Here is a 20,628-nt window from a genome sequence, read left to right as displayed (position 1 = left end):
AAAACTTGCATAGGCTCCTCCTGAAATTCAAGTGTACAACAGAAAGCATCTGCACTACAGAAATAAATAGACATGTAATATCTTATACTGGTAGTATCGCTTTGACTTTCCTCTACCCAAGAAAGTCAAAGTCTTTCATATTAACCAGTTTTCAGGACATCCATTTATCCACTTCTCAACTGAGCTTTAGTGAAATGTCTATTTTCATACTACTTCAGGCTGACTTCTCTGGAAATTCCTGATGGTACCAATCCTCACATCTAATGATTGCATAGCTCAGTAATATCCTCTACTATAAAATATATGTGGAATTCAACTCTGGACTTGTATCTTGATCTTCTGCCCTTGTTCAAATGATTCTACATTATTTTCTATATTTTTCATTTGTTTTAAGCCACCACACCAATAATGTTTATATTGTTGGGATACTAAAATAATTTTGATTATTTGATTATCCACTAGACCTGTAAGTAAGTTTATAGGAGGTGTAATTGGGAGTGATTTGACAATTATACAAAAGGGTATCCTTTTTTATTGTTTTCACCTGGATTTCCCAGAAAGCTTCATATTTTCAAGTTGTAATAACATTTAGAATATTAAGGTGAATGATAAGGAATATAATTCGCCATTGAGTGAGAGAGTGGCAAACCTATCTTACTTAAGGAATAAACAAATGGGAAAGACAGATCGGAGTGACACGTTGACCAGTAAGGGTTTAGAGCCTGAGAAGATGAAAGGTTTAATCAAAATGACTCGTGGCTATTTAGAGAAGATATCCAGGGAGGATGAGGAGTGGGCAACTCTCTCAGGTTGCTGCCCTCAGGACAGGACAAATTGGCAGGATCCTTGAGGCAACCAAAAGAAATTCAACCAAAGGGAATAGTCAGCCAAAGACAGTAAATGGGGAAAGAAATCTGAGTTACTTCTTAACCCTCACTACTGTTCTAACAGTTTCACACCCACTCTATAGACCTTAATCTGAAGGTACTTATTTGTTTTATTTTGATGTATTATCCTGTTAAAGTATCCCCAGATGCCCATTTTTTAGATAATCTTCTCACTTTGAGATAGTTGTAAATTCTCATGTAGTTGTAAGCAATAATAGCGAGAGATCCTTTAGCCAAGATTTATCCCAGTGGTAATATACTGTAAAACTATGGGATGATATTACTACACACATCAGCATTGATATAAGCCACTCGTACTATTCATAGTTCCTGAATTTTGCTTGCACTCACATATGCATACACAGGTATTTTTAATTCTGTGCATTATCACACATGTACAAGTGTGTATCCACCATCACAGACTAGATGCAGAACTCATCCATCACCACAAGGATCCCTCGAGCTGCCCTTTCATTTTTTTAAATTTTTATTTTTAAAGATTTTATTTATTTGAGAGAGAGAGAGAGAGAGGTTGACTGGGGTGAGGGGCAAAGGGAGAAGCAGACTCCCTGTTGAGCAGGGAGCCCGATGTGGGGCTTGATCCCTGGACTCTAAGATCATGACCTGAGCCAAAGGCAGACACTTAACTGATTGAGCCACCCAGGGGCCCTTCATGCTGCCCTTTTATGACCACCTCCACCTACCCAACTCACTCACCCCGATCTCTGGCCTCTGGCAATTGCTACCCTTTTCTCCATTTCCAGAACTTTGTCTATTCAAAACTGTTATATTGAATCCATACTATACATCACGCTTTGAGATTGGCTTTGTTTTTTCAACTCAGCATACTTCCCATGAGATTCACCCAAGTTACTCTGTGTGTCAGTAGTTTGTTCCTTTTCATCGTAGAGTGGTATTCCATGGTATGGATGTACCACAGCTTGTTTAACCATTCATGCTTGAAGGGCATGTGGGCTGTTCTCCCAGATGGCTGCATTTGACTGTTACAAATGAAGATGGTATGAACACATGCACATAGATTTTATATAAATATAAGTTTTCGTTGCTTTGGTATAAAAGCTTAAGAGCCCAATTGCTGGATTGTATGCTAAACCCATGCTGAGTTTTGCAAGAAAGTGCCAAAATGTTTTCCAGAGTGCCTGTACCATTCATTTCTTCCAGCCATGCATGAGTGATCCAGTTTGTCCATATCCTCAGTGGGATATGATGTTGTCACTATTTTAAAATTTTAGCCATTATGATGGGTATAGTGTTAGCTCATTGTGGATATAAATTGCATTTTCTTAATGGTTAATAATGCTGAACATCTTCTCATGCACTTATATGTCTGATGCTTATGTTTAACCTGACTCTGCCTAAACATATTAGAAACATAAAGGACAGGAGACAGGATTTAAAGCAAACTTTAATTTTTTTTTTTTTAAATTTTGATTCCCAAACCCAGTCATAGATAGAACAAAGAGAGCTCACCATAGCTCCATTATTTATTAGAATTTGAATATATGTTTCTAAAGCAAGGGCATTTTAGTTAAATTCAGCTATGACTGATTATAATAGCACTCCTTTGAGCAACATCAAAGGACTGATGAAATTTCTTTTTATTGAATTTCAACTTTGTATTAGGAATCAGTTATTAATTTTAGGCATCCTTTATGAATTATCATTGTTATACATGTTATTTGAAGATATTCTGATTGGACTCTTTAATCTGCAGTAATCTATTTATATACTAAACGTACATTCATTTCCTATCTCTTTGTAAATGTGTCCAGGGGCACTTGTTTGTTAAAAAGAGTGCATTGAAAAATGCATTTTGTTTCATTTTTAGATTATTTTTTAAAAGCTGTAATAATGCTTAGGCTCTGTAAATGCAATTACCTTCACATTTTGTTTTCTTTCCAAATAGACATTTTGTCTCTTTCCTTCAAATGTTTTCTCTTTATCTTTAACAGGTTGATTTAGTGAATATTGGAAGCACTGACATAGTAGATGGAAATCACAAACTGACTCTTGGTTTGATCTGGAATATAATCCTCCACTGGCAGGTAAGAATCCTGATGAATGTTTCCTTTTTGTGTCAAATGTTGCTGATCCTTCCTTTCATTTTTACCCTTCACCTGCAAAGCAAACATACATACCTCTAGCAATACAAAGCCCCTGTCCATAGCACTGCCTTTCAAACTGGCACAACTGATGTCATTTGAAATGTGAAGGATCATCAAATTATAAAACAGGTTCTAGAACATTTGCAGAAACATTTTTTTTCTAAATTTTATTTCCACGTGTGGAGATGAGCCAAAAAATATCTTATCAATAGGTTAATAAAAATATTTTTCACAAATATGTGTCTTCTATAACTTGTCCTCATGTGAAACTACGTAATTTCGTAAAAACTATTAATCACTACCAAATGAATGAGACTTTACAAATCCTTTGTATTCCTCAACATAAATTAATGTCAATAAAAGATTGGTGGGATATTATTATCTATATATATATATTGTACATACAAACTAACTTCATAATCTGCTTTCAGAATTGCATTTTTTTCTAAATACCTCCGCATAGGGTTTTCTGAATGTCTATACTTATTGGACCTCTGTAAAACAGATCAAAGGTCATTTGGTTTAGTGAAAAGAGTATACATTTTTTCACTCAGACCAGCATGGGCTGAAATTTCAATTCTCCCATTCACCATCTGGTAGTGACATTGGGTATAATGCCATCCGTTTCTGGGCCATAATTCCCTCACTGTCAAAATAGAAAAATAATAATTAACATGTATATTTCTTGTCAGGATTAAACAAGAGAGTATCTGCAAGGCAGTGCACTATGCCATTGTCACTACAGGTGTATCATATGAATAATTTTGATTGCTTGGATTTTTCTACTCATATGTTAAGACTCTGAAGGAAAATTGGGATGTCTGCTTTTTTACTAGCAGAGATTAATTTTTTTATAAAACAATTTTGATATGTAGTTTATATATCATAAATTTACCCATTCTAAGTATAAAATTCAAAGCGTACGGACTGGTTTAGTTCTCTTTCCCAGGGCTTCTCAAATTATTTTGAGTAAGGAATGGTTTTTTCCCCAATCCATCAAAGATTTTTGGGATATTTGCAAGGTTGTAAAATCATGAAAACAATTAATTTTAGCACATGTCCATCTTATGCTTATTTATGGTCACACCCCACTCCAACCCTCAGCCCTGGGCAACCATTTATCTATTTTCTGTTCCTATGTTTGCCTTTTTGGACATTTCATGTCAATGAAATGATATAATAAGTGTTCTTTTATATATAGTTTCTTTAACTGAACATAATCTTTGAGGTTTATCCTTATTGTAGCAAGTATCACTACTTCATTTAGTAGGGTTGACTTAACTTAAACTGTACTTTGCTCCTGCTCAGAGTCAGTATATAGACCAGAAGGATACCTATTCAACTCAGCAGGTGAACTGACCCACATATCGAGCCAATTGACGCCCATATCCTTTTGTTCGAAACACTCTGAGCAGGCTCAATCTTATATCACAGCAATATGGGAAGAGATCAGAGCGCCCGGGTGGCTCAGTGGGTTAAAGCCTCTGCCTTTGGCTCAGGTCATGATCAAGCCCCATATCAGACTCTCCGCTCAGCAGGGAGCCTGCTTCTGCCGCCCCCCACCCCCCCCCCCGCTGCTTGCATCTCTGCCTACTTGTGATCTCTGTCAAATAAATAAATAAAATATTTTTTAAAAATATGGGAAGAGATAGAGGACAGCATAGTGGATGACGACAGAAAACAGAGCATGAGAATTTTAAATGAACCCGAGATTCCCAATTCTGGGCCTTTTCCACATAGTGATGGTGTCAAATAAAATGAGCAAGGCAACATAGGGCCCCCCCCACCAAATTGGTTTATTTCTGTTGCTGAGTACTTCTCAAATTCTCTTGAGGAAAGAACAGTTTTTTCCCCTTTTCCATTGTGTGTAAATCATAATAACACTGAAGCACTACAAAAATGAAATAAAAAGATACCGAAAACCCAAGCCATTTTAAAATTAAACTCAACAGATGTATGAGAACCTTATAAAATTGTTACAGAAGTTACTAATGGACTATTGTATTTATCTTATGATCTAGTAACAAATAGTTCATGGAGGGACCCCATCTTGCAGAAGACACTAAAGTTGCATAGATGTTGGTCATGACAGAGCCGGCATGAAAAGTTAGGCATGCACAGAGACCCAAAAGGCTATTGTAATTGTATTTTTGACCCAAACTGTCTCTGATATGACCTCACACTTATTTTCTTGAAACCCTTTCCAACTCTATCTCCAATCATTGCAATATAGTTTCAAAACTACACTGATACTTTTTTTTCATTTGCTTGTGAGCTTGCTCATTTTTTGAAAATTAGCATATAGAGGGGACTTTCATATTATGGAATACCAGAAGGAATGATTTTACACTCTTTCCTTGTCTGAGACCTCTCTTAGAGTCTGTTATTTTACACTGATGTCCTTGAGTCACCATATCCTCGTGATTGCAAGGATGTAGACTCTTCTCAGCCTCTGCCTCCTTATCTTATCTCTCTTCTATCACCCTGCTTAGTTCTCTTAAAACTACTAAAAATGCTTACAAAAATTCTTCCTGCACAATACTCATCATAACCCATTGAATCCCAGGAGGTGTTTTCACTGAGAATAGGTATTTGCCTTCCTATTAAGTAGTCAAAAAAGCCATTGAATCTCAGCACCGACCAACCTAATGTACTTTCTGGATCTAACAGATTGAGAATGGCATTAAGAGATGGAAGGATGTGAATCTTTTGTTCCAGAGCCACATTGTATGTTACTACCAGTGCCATGCGGACTTCTCTTTGCACTTGTAAAAGCTCAGGAATGCCTACCCTATCTTTCCGGTCACTGTTTTTTTTTTTTTTTTTCCAGTTTCCATGTAAATAAAATTGTTAGTCTGAAAAATAATGCCTCTATTGAGAAATAAACAGCTCTGGACAAAACTGTGAAACAGACAACGTGTGTTAGGCATCTTTTTCTTCTTTAAGTGCAGACCTTCCTTTTTTGGGTGGTCAGCTCAGCTCTTACAACCAGCTGGAGATACAAACATATCCTGCAAACAGTAGTGTGCTATTTGAGGTCAGGTCCCCCCCTTTGCTGGCTAAGTCAAAGGAGATACTCAAATCCAGGGCTACTTTAAATGGCAATGTTTATTTATTTATTATTTGCCCATCATACAAGACAACGATGGTTTTGGTGCTGCTGAAAGCCCTTGCTGTAAACTCCTGCCTACCTAACGCCTTGGATGCAAGACAGTTCTTGCTCCAGTTTCCTTCACACAACCATCCTTCCCTTGGAGAAGACTATCCCTACTCCTCTCTACTCCTACCCCTCCACCATGGCTCCTTGTCATCACAGGATGGATTGTGGAAAGTAGACCTTGAATTTAGCAGGCAGGACATTCATTAAGGCACACCTTTGGGACGAGTACTTGAGGGAGTGAGAAGCACTGGAACTGAGATATCCCCTCCCCTCCTCCCAGCAAGGGCTGTTTGCAACCCCACGGGGAACTGGAAGCTAGAATAGCCCTTCAGCTTTGTCTTCAGTAGGGCTGACGTGGCTGAGTCTTTATACCATTTCCCTTCATCAGTCCCTAGATGTGGGCTGCCCTAGGAAGGGCTTGACTCTGCCAACTCACTGGGTTCCTGAGAGGACTCACAGCAGTGGGCTTTGACAGCTGCAGCAACACGCCCTTTTAAAGGACAATCTTGGTGCTGCATCTCTATCATACCTTCTTTTTTTTTTTTAAGATTTTTATTTATTTATCAGAGAGAGAGAGGGGGAGAGAGTGAGCACAGGCAGACAGAATGGCAGGCAGAGGCAGAGGGATAAGCAGGCTCCTTGCTGAGCAAGGAGCCCGATGTGGGACTCGATCCCAGGACTCTGGGATCATGACCTGAGCCGAAGGCAGCTGCTTAACCAACTGAGCCACCCAGGCGTCCCTCTATCATACCTTCTTTACCCAGTTAACTCCTAGTCATTTTTTGAAATCACTGCTCATTTCAACTTTTTCCTTTTAAAAATTGACGTATAGCTGTATACACACACACACACACACACACACACACACACACATATTTGTTTAAATTGATTTTCTTGCTTAGGGACTGTATGTCCAAAAGTTAGAAAAATTTTCTGCTTTAAGACTCACTTTAGGACCAACTCAGTGTCTGACTGAAAGTTGATCCTTAATAAAGATTTCTCGGTAATTGCCTTTTAAGTAGGAAAAGAACCGATTATCTTACATTACCCTTTATTATTACCATTATTATTTTCTTAGCAACATTTGTACCCAAATAGAAGAAGCAGTAGTGAGGCTGAGGCTGATAAGCTGAATTAATGACATAATGATGCTAAAGAAGTTTTGGATTAAATACCGTGTTGTCCTTTAACATTACGTGCATAGAGAGCAATCTGGCCAAAGCATTTCACAAATGAAACCAATTCATCATGGGAGGGTTGCCCAATCAGTGCAGCTCACCACCACGGAGCCAGTAGGTGCTGAGCCCAGCCCTGGTTCAGCACAGGACACAAAAGTCTATGTCTTGTAATCACTGTGCATGGAGATTGTTCACCTAATAACTTTAGAATATGATGAGAAAATGATATAGCTTACATAACTATTCACCCTATTTATTCACTGAGTAACTGACTAAATAAGCAGGTCAGAAGGAATTAAGAAAACTGCATAATCTGCCTCTAAATAATAGATTTAGCTATCAAGGGATCATGATAAATATATGCAAAGATTTCACATCTTCAAATCATTACCACATTTACAAAGTATCATCTCAAATCCTTTATAAGTATTTTAAAGTTATATTTAACAGTCTATCCTAAAATTTACATTGACTCTTTCATAAAAAGAGGACTAACATTGGAGATATAAAATATGTATTTTCCCCTGAGGCCTTTGTTAACTTCTACATGGATGAAGAAGCAAAATAAAATGTCATATTTAGAATATATGATAAATATTCATCATCTGAACAAATGTTGGTAGTATATGGACCTTACGCTTTCCAAAAAGAAAGCCCTTAGTGGTAAAAACTCAACACATTTACTTATATATTTCCTTCAGGTATACGATAAGGGGCCTGACTTATATTTAAAAAGTAGCCTAGTAATTATGATTCTACTAGAATATATAGACAGTTTTTCTATAATGTGGTGTCACTGCATTTTTGAAACACAGAAAAGTGTTGAGAATGGATTTCTGCTTCAGATTAGTTAGAAGAATGAGACTCGGAAATACATCATTTGCACAAAGCTTAGGAGAGAATCCCATGCACAGAAACTAATAAAAATAAAACCAAGAGTCTGGCCTTTTTCTCCCTTCCCACGGCCTGGGTTTCCACCTCTCTCCAGTCTTCTGGTAGGAGCAGGAGGGAGGCAGAGCTTCATCGCCCGCAGAACTTGACCCTGACCCCAACCTGAAACCAGACCAGAGCCAGGGCTTCCAGTGCGGGCTGCCAGGGCTTCCAGGGCTTCCAGTGCGCCCTCCGGTGCTAGCTCAAGGACCGCCTCCTGCTGGTGGAGTCATGGGGGTACTTGGTCACCTCTGCTGTGTGGTGTCCTCAGCAGCCCCCTTCCAGCCCGTGCCGGTGTAGGACTTCTGCCGGCCCTCTCCCTCCCCTCGCTGATGCCCTGCGGCTGACAGAGGTAGGGCTTGCACTGTTTCACGATGGACTTCCTACACAGTGTCGCGGTGGTCCTCGTCTATCTATCTCCCTTGTAGGATCAACAAGTTCTCCGATGGGGCTTTCAATGTAGCGAGGTCCCCTGGCTTCTTTGCCACCTTCCTGCTTGTAAGGGGCCAATGATCTTTAAAGATGGGGCCAGGTTCCTCAGAGGAGGAGACACTGCAGGCGAGAGCCAGAAAGGCTGAAGAAGAAAAAGTGCCGACTCTGTGGACTCTGAAGTCCTGCCAGTGCCTACAACCCTAGCCACACGGGCCATCAGCCCTGCCTCCTCTGGCTGGAGTGTGGCCAGGAGACAATGTGTGCTGGGACAGGGGCTGTGACTTCTCCAGGAGCAGCGGCGGAAGTCCCGAACAGAGTGGCCTGCCCACAGCCCCAAGGTGATTACACAAAAGGACACCACTTGGCCTAGCTCCATCTAAGCACTCTGCCTGTGAGGGCATCTTGAGTATTCCTCCCCTTCTCCCTACATCTGCTGCACATCCTTAAGCCCTTAACCTCTCTGCCTAAAACAAGAGTAAGGGGACAATGCAGGCAGAGCCTGTTACCTGACACAGGAAGCATTTTGTACCGCAGGAGGAGAGAGGGTGGGGGGTGCGAGAACTAGTAAGACAGCCCTCCAGGCACCAGTGGTTTTGTCTGCATTTGGTGCCCCTGCTCATAGCAGGCACTTTGTTGAGAATGATCCTTCCAAGATTCTTTTCTTCAGAGAGTACCAGGTCCCTCTTCAGTCTTCATACTGACCTTTGCCCTGTCATCTAGGAGAGAATGGGTCTCTGTGACAGTAACTGACACCTCACGTATTTGGAGAGCATGCCTTCTTCAGGTGACATGACTCTTCTAAGACTGTTTCAAAGAAGAGCTCTTAGATTCGTTTATCAGGTCCAGAATATTAAGAACACCATGAAATAACAGTGACAGCATCCTGGGTTGCTTTGCGGGGGCGGCGGGAGTGGGAGCACCAGCCCTGTGCTTCTGGACACCAGAACGGGTCTCTCACCTCCTCTGGAGAGGTAAGATGTGCCTCTAGGGACCTACACTATGTATGTATGGATGGATTTTGTAACATATTTTTTTTTTCTGTAAAAGCAGTATCTTAAATGTCATTTCCTATAACCGAAGAGGCTGCATAAATGAGCCAAAGTTCTGGATCCATGTTTTGAGCATTTGTAACCTTTGTTTTTCTATTGCATGTGAAGCTCTGTCCTAAAAAAAAGCCATAACAAATGAAACCAAACTGACTACAGAACAAAAACAAACATAACAACTCAAGGCAATACATTCACAGTTTTTAGGGATAAATACTTTCTCTTTTGCTGATTTTTTTGTGTTCTTTACTTTAAATAGGCAAACCCATTTTTCTGTTCTTTTTTTTCATTTTGGTCAGTAAACATAATTTGCATTATTTTAAGTAATAGTATAAACCTAGGGATTTTATTTTACTGTAGTTGTCCTTTAGTTCTTAAAACAACCTTTTACATTTAAGAAACAGGCCTAAAAAAGATTAAATGGCCCAATTAGCACAATTTGTTAATAGCAAATGTAAAATTTGAACCTAAGTTTAAATTAAATAAGCTCATTCTCCTAGCCACCATGCCATTATTTCTGTCCTAAAAACACTAAAATTAAGTCCTCGGTCAATAACAAGTCTGATGTTTTTGTGTACTCTTGTCTAGTATATACACTGAAAGAAGATAAGCAATTCTAAAAGCACAAAATCAATAGTTTAATGTGACAGAATCCAGGACTGATATTAAATGTGTACAGTAAATGGTGTATGGTGACACCAACCAATCAGAATACATTCCTAAGTAATTAGAATGGACTCCGTCCTGGTAGAATCTATTATTCCTCATTACTAATTGACTCTAAAATTTCTATTACCTATTACCAAAGATTAGGACATTTAAATTTGAGTTTGTGTGGTTCTTGTTCAGAGAATGCATTTTCTCATGAAATTCTTATTTTCTTATGAAAATTTCTTTCCACACATAGGTCAAAAATGTAATGAAAAATATCATGGCTGGATTGCAACAAACCAACAGTGAAAAGATTCTCCTGAGCTGGGTCCGACAATCAACTCGTAATTATCCACAGGTTAATGTCATTAACTTCACCACCAGCTGGTCTGATGGGCTGGCTTTGAACGCTCTCATCCACAGTCATAGGTAAGGAGACTACTGAGATATTGACTAATTTTTGTAAGTATTGATTTTGAGACGGATTATCTTTTTCTTAAGTGTGATTCCAGCTCATTTTCTACTATGTGACATGTTATGTACTTAACCACATTGATCTGACTATCAATTGGAATGCACCGAATAAAAATATCCTATTTTTTATGTGATATATCATTTCGTTGTTGAAATATTAAAATACTGGAGCATGAATGTGGTTATGGTGGGAGGGAGAGGGGACCAGCATGTTTGAAATTCAGACTTTTCCTGAAAATCAAGGTTATATTCTAAGTTGGGGAAGAATGGTGTTGGTCTTTGTAAACAAATTCTGTGTTAGTATTGTATGTATTTTTTTATATTTCGGGATTAAAAGAGGCTCCGAACATCTTAGCAAGCAAGGCAAAGAGCAGACCACAATTAATTCTATGACTCAGTGCTTAGAATATCAAAAGAAACAATTGCTCTGGAACAGCAGGGCAACTGCTTTAAAAGCACTGAAAGAGAGTTCTGTGGATCTTCGTAAAAAGAACTCATTGTGATACAGTGAACCACATGTTCTTAACCATATTCCATACACTGTTACATTTTCTAAGATAACAAAATCATTGTTTGCTTTTTTCTTGTATAAAGAAGCTTAGTAAATGAATTATTAACAGGTCAAGAAAAAGCAAAACAACGTGGGAAATACGTACATATAATGCAGTCATTTATATTATATGTAACATAGAAATATATATTCTATGTATAATACATTCACGCTAAGGGATATCTGCTTTGGTTTTCCTGTTACCCATCTCTTTTATCCAGTTCAATCCCCAGGGTCAAATACATTGCCTTATTAACTGTGTTTGAAATGCCACTGGACAGCATCTGTCCTGATTTTCAAAGCAGCTTATCTTTTTCTCACTTTGATCTTTCTTTTCTTGGCGAGTCTCCCATTGCCCTATGCCAGTCTTGTTTCTAGAAAAGTCCAGAATATAAATTTTCTTCGTGCTAAAGCTCAATCCAAGAACAAATGCTCTCTCAATAAGCAGCTTTGTCAGGTGTCTTGCTCCAGCTGGATTTAATTAACCCCATCCAGACTGAGTTTCCAGGTGAATGACTCAGCAACGTGATTTTCAAAAGGAGGCAAGCTTACACTCATTTGGCATGTTAAGCAGTGTTAACACGTTGTTTTTCCTAAGTATGACACGAAGAAAAATACTGCACAGCTTCAATACAGCCAGATGAGAAGGAATAGAGGCATTCATTCTGCATGATAAGTCAGTGCAGATTTATGCAGCCACATGCTTCACAGTAACGGCCTGAACATATTGATCTTGCTGTTCATGTACACGTTTGCAGATGAACAGAAATATCGAGGATCAGGTTAGACAGTCCTTGTTGGCTCTTCAGCATTTTCCTTTCAAGTGGAAGGCTTCAGTCCTGCCAGCATGTTCACACACTACGTTCGTTTGTTAATATTGTATTTCATAATTTCGGAATATATTTGTAATACAGTAAACATTTCCAGATTGCCCTGCTGCAGCTGTCCCTGACCCACTCTTTCTCTCTCAGAATATCATTTATATCTTCTCTCCTGTCATATTGAATGAATCATCAGTAACTCCCTTTTCATACATAACATAGCTACTTTTCAAGAGGTTTCTCACAGTTGATAATGCTCTTTCATGAATCATCTCCCTCTTCTTTTTGTCTTTGACAGATGTTCATATTGTTTATCTAAAGAAAAAAAATGCTTGGAACTTTCTGTTCCAAGGTGATTGTCCTTGGTAAGCTTAGGAATGTCACGAGGTGTTCTGATTTCAATAATTGAGTGACTAAGCTCTATAGAACAATGGCATGCACTTATTATAGAGCATAGGGATTGACAAAGAATCTTGCCAAAGATTAGGGTATTGATGGCTTTATGTCTATTTAAGGCTAAATCTTATCTTAATATGTAGGAAATTAGAAGTATTATATGAAAGCACAAAGCTGACTATAGTATAGTTAAAAGGAAGACAGATTCTACTTTTGTGGGAAAACTAGATACTTGACTAGAAAGAGCTCAAAATATATGATAAGTTTCAATAAGTATGATGTTACAATTAAATTTTCTTACTAATTCTTCATTTTAATTTATTACCATAGAGATAACATAGCATGTGGTTTAAAAAAAAAAAAAAAGTGAGACATAGGAGGGTGCTAAGGAAAAAAAAAACCTGAATATGTCTTCATGACCCCAACCCCACCCCATCACGATCCACTTCCTACAAATGCTTACTGTTGGCAACTTCTTTTATTCTTTCTCAGTTTTCATAATTATGTATTTTTATTTCCTGATAATTGATGTCTGGCAGTAGATGGATTTACTCCTTGATATGAAGCCCACAAATATTATCTCTTAACCCCATCTATTTCTAATTTGATTACTATCATATAATCATTTCATTCTTTTAAAAAATCTCTTAAAGAATTTATTTGAGAGAGAGAGTACACACAGAGTGAGAAGAAGACTTCCTGCTGAGCAGAGAGCCTGATGCAGGGTTTGATCCCAGGACCTTGAGATGATCTGAGCCAAAGGCAGATGCTTGACTGACAGAGCTACCCGGGCACCCCTGATCATTTCATTCTTGAAATTGTTGCCTGCTTTACTTTAAGTGGTCTTGGTGTACCTTGTTTCATCAGGTTTAGACAAGATCTGTTGACTACCATATATAACAGATGGCAAATGATCACATTTGCACTTCCTCCTCTTCTCTCCTCGCCACTTTCCATTTTGTTATTATAATATTCTTAGAAAAATGTCTTTGGAGTATAGCTGACATGCAATGTTACATTAGTTTCAGGTGTATAGCATAGTGGTTCAACAACTCTATACATTATGCTATGCCCAACTCAAGTGTATCTACCATCTGTCACGATGCAATGCCATTACAGTATCATTCACTACATTCTCTCTGCTATGCCTTTTATTCCCTTGACTTACTCCTTCTGTGACTGGAAGCCTGTATCTCTCATTCTCTTTCACCCACCCCACCCACCACCCTCCTGTCTTATAGTATTCTTGAATTGACAGTGTCTGTAACATTTATATATGTAGGTTATGGGTGTGTTTGGCATGAGTCTGCAAGTTGAAAATGCATTACTGCTATTTCACAAATATAATTTACTTTAGAACAAAGTAATAGAAGTTAATGTTTAGTAAGTTAATGATATTTTGTAGGCACTTTTCTAATTAAAATATCCTACCTGTTTTTCATGACATAGATACTATATAATTAGCCCCATTGCACATATTGGGAAACTGAGACACAGACAGGGTGCATTATTTACCTTAGACTATTTGGTTAATATGTGGTAGAGCCAGGATTTGAATTTATAGAGGGCTCTGCTTATTTACTAGGCTATGTTGTCTTCTTCAACTTGTCTGTTTCCTCAAAAGACTGGTGAATTTTGGTTGGCATTCCTATTTATGGATTCAGATTTGGGTCAGTAACTTTCTTCTGCAGTTGGTTAGTCTTACAATTCTTTATGCATTTGGAACTCAGAGTCATTTAAAATGTTAATTAATAATAAATTTTAATGATTTAAAATGTTAATTTTAAGGCTAGAATAGACCACAAAGGCCATTCAGCACATTTTTTTTCCTTTTTAAAATGAAAACACTGAAGATCAAATAGATAATATGACTTAGATAGCTCCTCACCCGGGTGATTAGTTCATGGCCAAGAGGAGAAGGGCATATAGGGAGAAGGGTTAGAATGAATAAACAACTCTATTCTTTTTCATCCTACTGATTTAACCTTGTTGATTGTACTACAGGTGAGAAAGCTAGTTTCCCACACTCTCCCACCTATAAACTTTCGCATTTCCCTTGCTGAGAGGTGTAGAAAAGAAGGTAAGGCAGAGGTTGCATAGTGAAGTTAAAACTTTCCCCAAAGAGTCTAAAATTTAATTTGTATTTCTTTTTTTTTTTTTTTTTTTTTTTTTTTATTTTTTTTTTATATTTTTTTTTTTTTTATTTTTTATAAACATATATTTTTTATATACATATATTTTTATCCCCAGGTCTGTGAATCACCAGGTTTACACACTTCACAGCACTCACCAAATCACATACCCTCCCACCACTACTAGAGTCAGCTCCCAACTTATACATATTTTAGGTTCTAAAATACTGTTAGCTCTTCCGGGTGACTTGGAGTATAGAGGGCACATTATACTTCCTAAGAAGTAGACACAATTCTGGTAAATTAATCAGGGTAGCTTTAAGGGGGCTTAAGTGGGTAGAAGAAGAATCAATGAAACAAGATGGAATTGGGAGGGAGACAAACCATAAGTGACTCTTAATCTCACAAAACAAACTGAGGGTTGCTGGGGGAGGGGGTTTGGGAGAAGGGGGTGGGGTTATGGACATTGGGGAGGATATGTGCTTTGGTGAGTGCTGTGAAGTGTGTAAACCTGGTGATTCACAGACCTGTACCCCTGGGGATAAAAATATATGTTTATAAAAAATAAAAAATTAAAAAAAAAGAAAAGGAAATGAGAGTCAAATAAGCAAGTTGTACCTTTATTTTCCATTTTTGAAAAAAGCAGTTAAGACCATCCTTATAATTTCTTTACTTGCAGATCATGAGTTTTTTTTTTAAATTTTTTATTTTTTATAAACATATATTTTTATCCCCAGGGGCTTTTTTTTTTTAAGATTTTATTTATTCATTTGACAGATAGAGATCACAAGTAGGCAGAGAGGCAGGCAGAGAGAGGAAGAGAAGCAGGCTCCCTGCTGAGCAGAAAGCCCCGATGCAGGGCTCCATCCCAGGACCCTGAGATCATGACCTGAGCCAAAGGCAGAGGCTTTAACCCACTGAGCCAGCCAAGCACGCCAATAGTTCATGAGGTCTTAAGCAGGAGTCCATTGACAGAACCAATTGTCCTAAAATTCTGTGTAAGTTATGTGTAAAGATTTGGACAGTTTTGTGTATGGATAAAAGTTTTATAGTGATCATCAGACTCTCAAAGGTATCTGTGATCCAGAAAAGGCAAAAAACCACTAGACTAATGGTTTTCAGTGTTGTTGGGGTAAATTGTAATTCCTTAAATAGCCACTGCCTCTCACAAACTCATCCTAGTTCCCCTTCCTTGGAACAGTATCTCCTGCCCCTTCTAGATACTGAAAATCTCTCAATGGAGCCAGACCTGGGAGGTCTGACTGAACACATTCTGCTTTTTTTCTTCCATAAGAACTTTGATTTTTAAATATCCATACAACTCAGAATATTCTCAAAAACTTCTTAAATCTAAACCCAAACCACCATTTAAGATACCCTTAAGCCTCAAAAAAATATTTCTTGACCTCTTCAAATTTTAGAAAACCTGGTATCTTATTTTCTGTATTTTTCACATCTAGTATTTATTTTAACTTATGATGTGTGCATTTTTTCCTTATAAGGTTTTAAGTCTTTATAGGGTAAGAACTCCCTCTTATGCTTCTTCATGTTTTCTCTATTATCAAGTAAAATGGTATTCATATATTATGTTCTTATCCATTCTCTGGTTGCATGTCAACAAAATTTATCTAGTCAACACATATTTAGTTAACAAATATTTATGGACCTTCTTCTGTGTGTGATGCTGGGTTTCTAGAGGTGAACAAAACTGGCGAAAAAATTATATATTCTGCATTCTAGTGGGGGAAACAGATATATAGAAAAGATTAATTAAATATATAAAATATTAAATAGTAGTAAGTGGTGACGAGAAAGAAAGGGATAGGAAATGAGTACGTTGAAGGATTCACCAATAATACGACTTTCAAGGAAAGACACAAAGGAAGTGGAGGAGTGAGCCATGTCCATGTCTGAGGGAAGAGAATTCCAGGCAGAGAGAGCAGCACATGCAAACACAGAAGCTACTAGTCAGTTTGAGGAATATGAGGAGAGAGGCAAGGAATCAAATCTGCAGGTTAACAGGGAGCTAAACCATGTAGGGCCTTGTAGGTCACAGTTAAATCAGTGAATTTTACTCCCTGATAGCAGGGATTTGAGAATTTTATGATGCAACATTTTTTTAAAGATTTTATTTATTTATTTGACAGACAGAGGTCACAAGTAGGCAGAGAGGCAGGCAGAGAGGGAGAGAGGAGGAAGCAGGCTCGCCGCTGAGCAGAGAGCCCAATGTGGGACTCGATCCCAGGACCCTGAGATCATGACCTGAGCTGAAGGCAGAGGCTTAACCCACTGAACCACCCAGGTGCCCCTATGATGAAACATTTTAACACATCACTCTGGCAGTTTTGCTGAGAATAGATTAATAAGAGCAAGGGTAGGAGTGGGGGAGCAGTTAGAAAGTTAATAAATTAAATCATCCATCCAAGATAAAATGGTGGTTTGGATGGAGGTGATGGCTGCAAGGGCAGTGAGAAGCGGTCAAATCCTGAATATATTTCCAAGTTAAGTGTTGTGTGAGAGTGAGAGTCATCAAGTTAGACTCCAATATTTCCATCTGAGCCACTGTGAATTTGAACTTGTCCTTGATCATAGAGAAAAGAAGAGCTATAAGAGAAGGAGGTGGGTTGGGGGAGTGTGATGGGGCTGAAAACCAGAAGCTCAGTTTTGGACACCTGAGTCTTGTGATGAATCTTAAGTAGAGATACCGAACAAGCGGATAAATCTTAAGTCCGGAGTTCAGGGAAGAGGTGTGGGCTAGGCTTACAAAATTGGAAGTTACCAGCAAATTGTTGGCATTCAAATTTCTGAGCCTGGATGGCATGAATATATTTTTGTTGCTTGGCAAGGGAGAATAAATTCTCCTTTGTTTTCTTCAGGATTTTCAAGTAAAATTGTGACTTGTTAAAATGAAAAGCATTGTTGAGGGGTCATGAAGAGTAACACTCAACATGATGGGCATGTGTTGTCAATTAAAAATCAGAAATAAAGTGAATCTCAGGAAATATTGTAAGTTGATTTATATTTTGTCTTTATGTGTGTGCATTTCAGGCCAGACCTGTTTGATTGGAATAGTGTGGTTGGCCAGCAGTCAGCTGCACAGCGACTGGAACATGCATTCAACGTTGCCAAATATCAATTAGGCATAGAGAAACTGCTCGATCCTGAAGGTTGGTACATTTCTGGACTATCACAGTTTTTAGTATAGTTTAATATTTATTGTCTCAGATTTAACATTTCCACAAACTAAGCACAGAAGAGAAACTATGCATTATATATTTTTCTATACCCTGGGTGTATTTAAAATGTTCTTTCACCTTGCAACATATTATGAATTGCCCTATATGATTTTAGTTCTCAAAATACCATTATCCAAAACTAAAGTGTAAATTGAGAAAGAATTCCAAGGCTTTTGAATGTGTATGTCTCAGGGATAAAGCATACTGCATTTGAAGTGTGTTGACTCCAAATAGTTATAAAAAAAAGTTCATGTTTTGCTTACTCTACCAAGAGATTTGATAGACTAATCAGCTATAATTAATTAGCTACTCTTGCCAGTTTCATTCATATGCTCTATAAAAGGCAACATGGTTTACTGTTTAAATCAGGAAATCTATTCCTGGCACTGCTTCTGTTACATTTTGTCATTCTGGGGGACTTCCTCCATTGGACGGTTATTCATTTTCTGCTTCAGTTGACAAGCAGCACTATATTTATATTTTTATTATATTGCACTTAAGTAAATGTCATCATTATCGCTGGTGCTACATAACTACATACTTTCGAGACACATGGGTTAGATGGATAATGATTCTTGACTTCTGCTTTTCTTCTAACCTATGAGGTACCTTTTTTGTTTGCCAACTTGTTTGACCTTGCAAACTCTGTTCTCACTTTCTTGAGGCTTTCCCATACTCTAAAACCACAATTTGGAGAACTTGTGTCTGTGGAGCTGCTATTTGGGTAGGGTTATGTAACTAAATGGTTTTGGGAATATGGAATCAGTTCTAACTAAGGAGATTGAATGGTGGTAATAGGTCTCCTCAGGAAAACCTCAGAAATAACTCAGGATGTTTTTTGAGGGGTGAATTTATCAATCACTAGAATCTAATCCTCTTTGTTGCAAACCTGATTACCTCATCTTATTGACAGCAGATCCATATGGTGACAGTGGTGAGGGGGCATAATTTTAAACTCAAAAGAGGATATATTAATCAAAATGAAAATTCAGTCATTTTAAATGAGATATTTAGCTATGATAAGAACCAGAATACTCACATGTAATTGACTGAAATATTGTTCTTAGTAATCACATGTACTTGGGAAGGAAAATTATAATAGCACAAATGTATTTCTGAGGTTGAAATCAGATTAAGTTCATTAGAAATGTTTCTTCTGCTTTAAATAATGCATAATTTAGCACTGACTCCTGTAAACTCTTTGTGTTGCTTCAATAGATGATTAGCATCCCTCCTGCCCTGGTTTAGCTCTAAGAAAGAAATTGTATCACTTAAGGAAGAAATCGTATCAATCATATTTCTTTGTTTTGCAGGATAGGAGAGGGTTGCCTCACTATTGACTCCCATAGTGATTTACATGTTTTTATACTCCATTGAGGTAGAGAAAGGCAAATGTAATGAAAATATAAACTCTGACCTGTAAGGGTAAGAGCCATAGTGTATAGATTTGAAGGATAAGTCTATTTAAATAGTGTTTTATTTTTCATTAAAACCATACATGGTAACCAATTCCCAATAAAATATGGTTTAAAATAGATCTTCATAAAATATGCTTTTAAATAGATCTTTTTCTTGTTAAGTGACAAGATGGCCAAAATGGCTTTTGTTCTTAAGTCTTCCTTTGAATCAGTGAAATAGGGACACCGAATAGGTGTCCACTTCATAATCAGAAAGTAGATTGATAAGCATGCAATCAGAAAAGGGCAGTTACATAAGTGATGTATTTTATAGCATAAAATAGCCTGATATACCCAATTCTGCACATTTTCCTAAATGGAAAGTATATATTGAAATGTACATCCTCAAGACCATTATAATATCTGAAACAACAATTCAAAATCAACCAAATATAATATGAAATGCAAGCTGATTAGTAGACAGCAAACCACTGGTTATGGTTTCATTTTGCCAGTAAAATCTTCAGTCTGAAAACCCTTTCTGTTCGTTGGCTTGCTTCCAATTCAAAGAGCGTTCTGTCTCCTAAAATGGTTTATTACAGTTTATTTATGGCTGTCAGTAGGATGAGGATTCAACATAAATCTTTTATTTTTAAGTATATTTCAGTTCCTGCCAGTGTGTTAAGGAAATACCCAAATATGCATCTAGAAATTGTTCAGAATTTTTCTAGAGATGATATCAATGATAATTGAAAGAGAAAAATATTAACTACATCATAAGGATTTTTATTCACTGATTCATTAGTCACAAAAGAAAAGCATTTGTAAGAGTTTAAGACTTAGAACACTCTCGTTGATGTACCTAACATGGGCGATTCATGGACTTCTTTCATTCTCTGTATGGTAATTACCTTTGAGATGTTCCTATTTTTATTTAACCAGATATTGGTTCTTTAGCTTATGCATGATGATGTCAGCTGTTCTCCAAAGCGATTTTTATTTTGTACCTAATATGCTTTTTAGGAGGTTAATAAAACATTTTGCTTTATGTTTGGGAAGGTTTATATTTGGGGGGATTGAAGTGATATTTGGGTTAAGAAATACTTGCCAAAAATGTTTTTAGAATTTTAAACATATGCTTCGCTGATTGGGTTGACTTATAAATTAAAAAGTCATTGAAATATAATTTGGAGGTTTTCATGTCTTGCATAT

The 20,628-nt window shown here is 37.5% G+C and overlaps 1 protein-coding gene across 7 annotated transcripts in view; it reads left to right on the top strand.

Moving 5' to 3' along the window:
• Window positions 1–20,628, top strand: part of DMD (dystrophin) — a 2,248,143-nt gene that overhangs the window by 539,733 nt on the left and 1,687,782 nt on the right. For all 7 annotated transcript variants that reach the window (XM_059157899.1, XM_059157902.1, XM_059157904.1 and 4 more), the window contains exons 5-7: window positions 2,861–2,953; window positions 10,667–10,839; window positions 17,832–17,950. In XM_059157899.1, the coding sequence (XP_059013882.1) occupies window positions 2,861–2,953; window positions 10,667–10,839; window positions 17,832–17,950 (385 nt within the window). The remainder of the gene's footprint in view (window positions 1–2,860; window positions 2,954–10,666; window positions 10,840–17,831; window positions 17,951–20,628) is intronic.

This window comes from Mustela lutreola, chromosome X (assembly GCF_030435805.1).
Source record: "Mustela lutreola isolate mMusLut2 chromosome X, mMusLut2.pri, whole genome shotgun sequence".
Taxonomy (NCBI): Eukaryota; Metazoa; Chordata; class Mammalia; order Carnivora; family Mustelidae; genus Mustela; species Mustela lutreola.
This window is presented reverse-complemented; position numbering and strand designations above follow the sequence as displayed.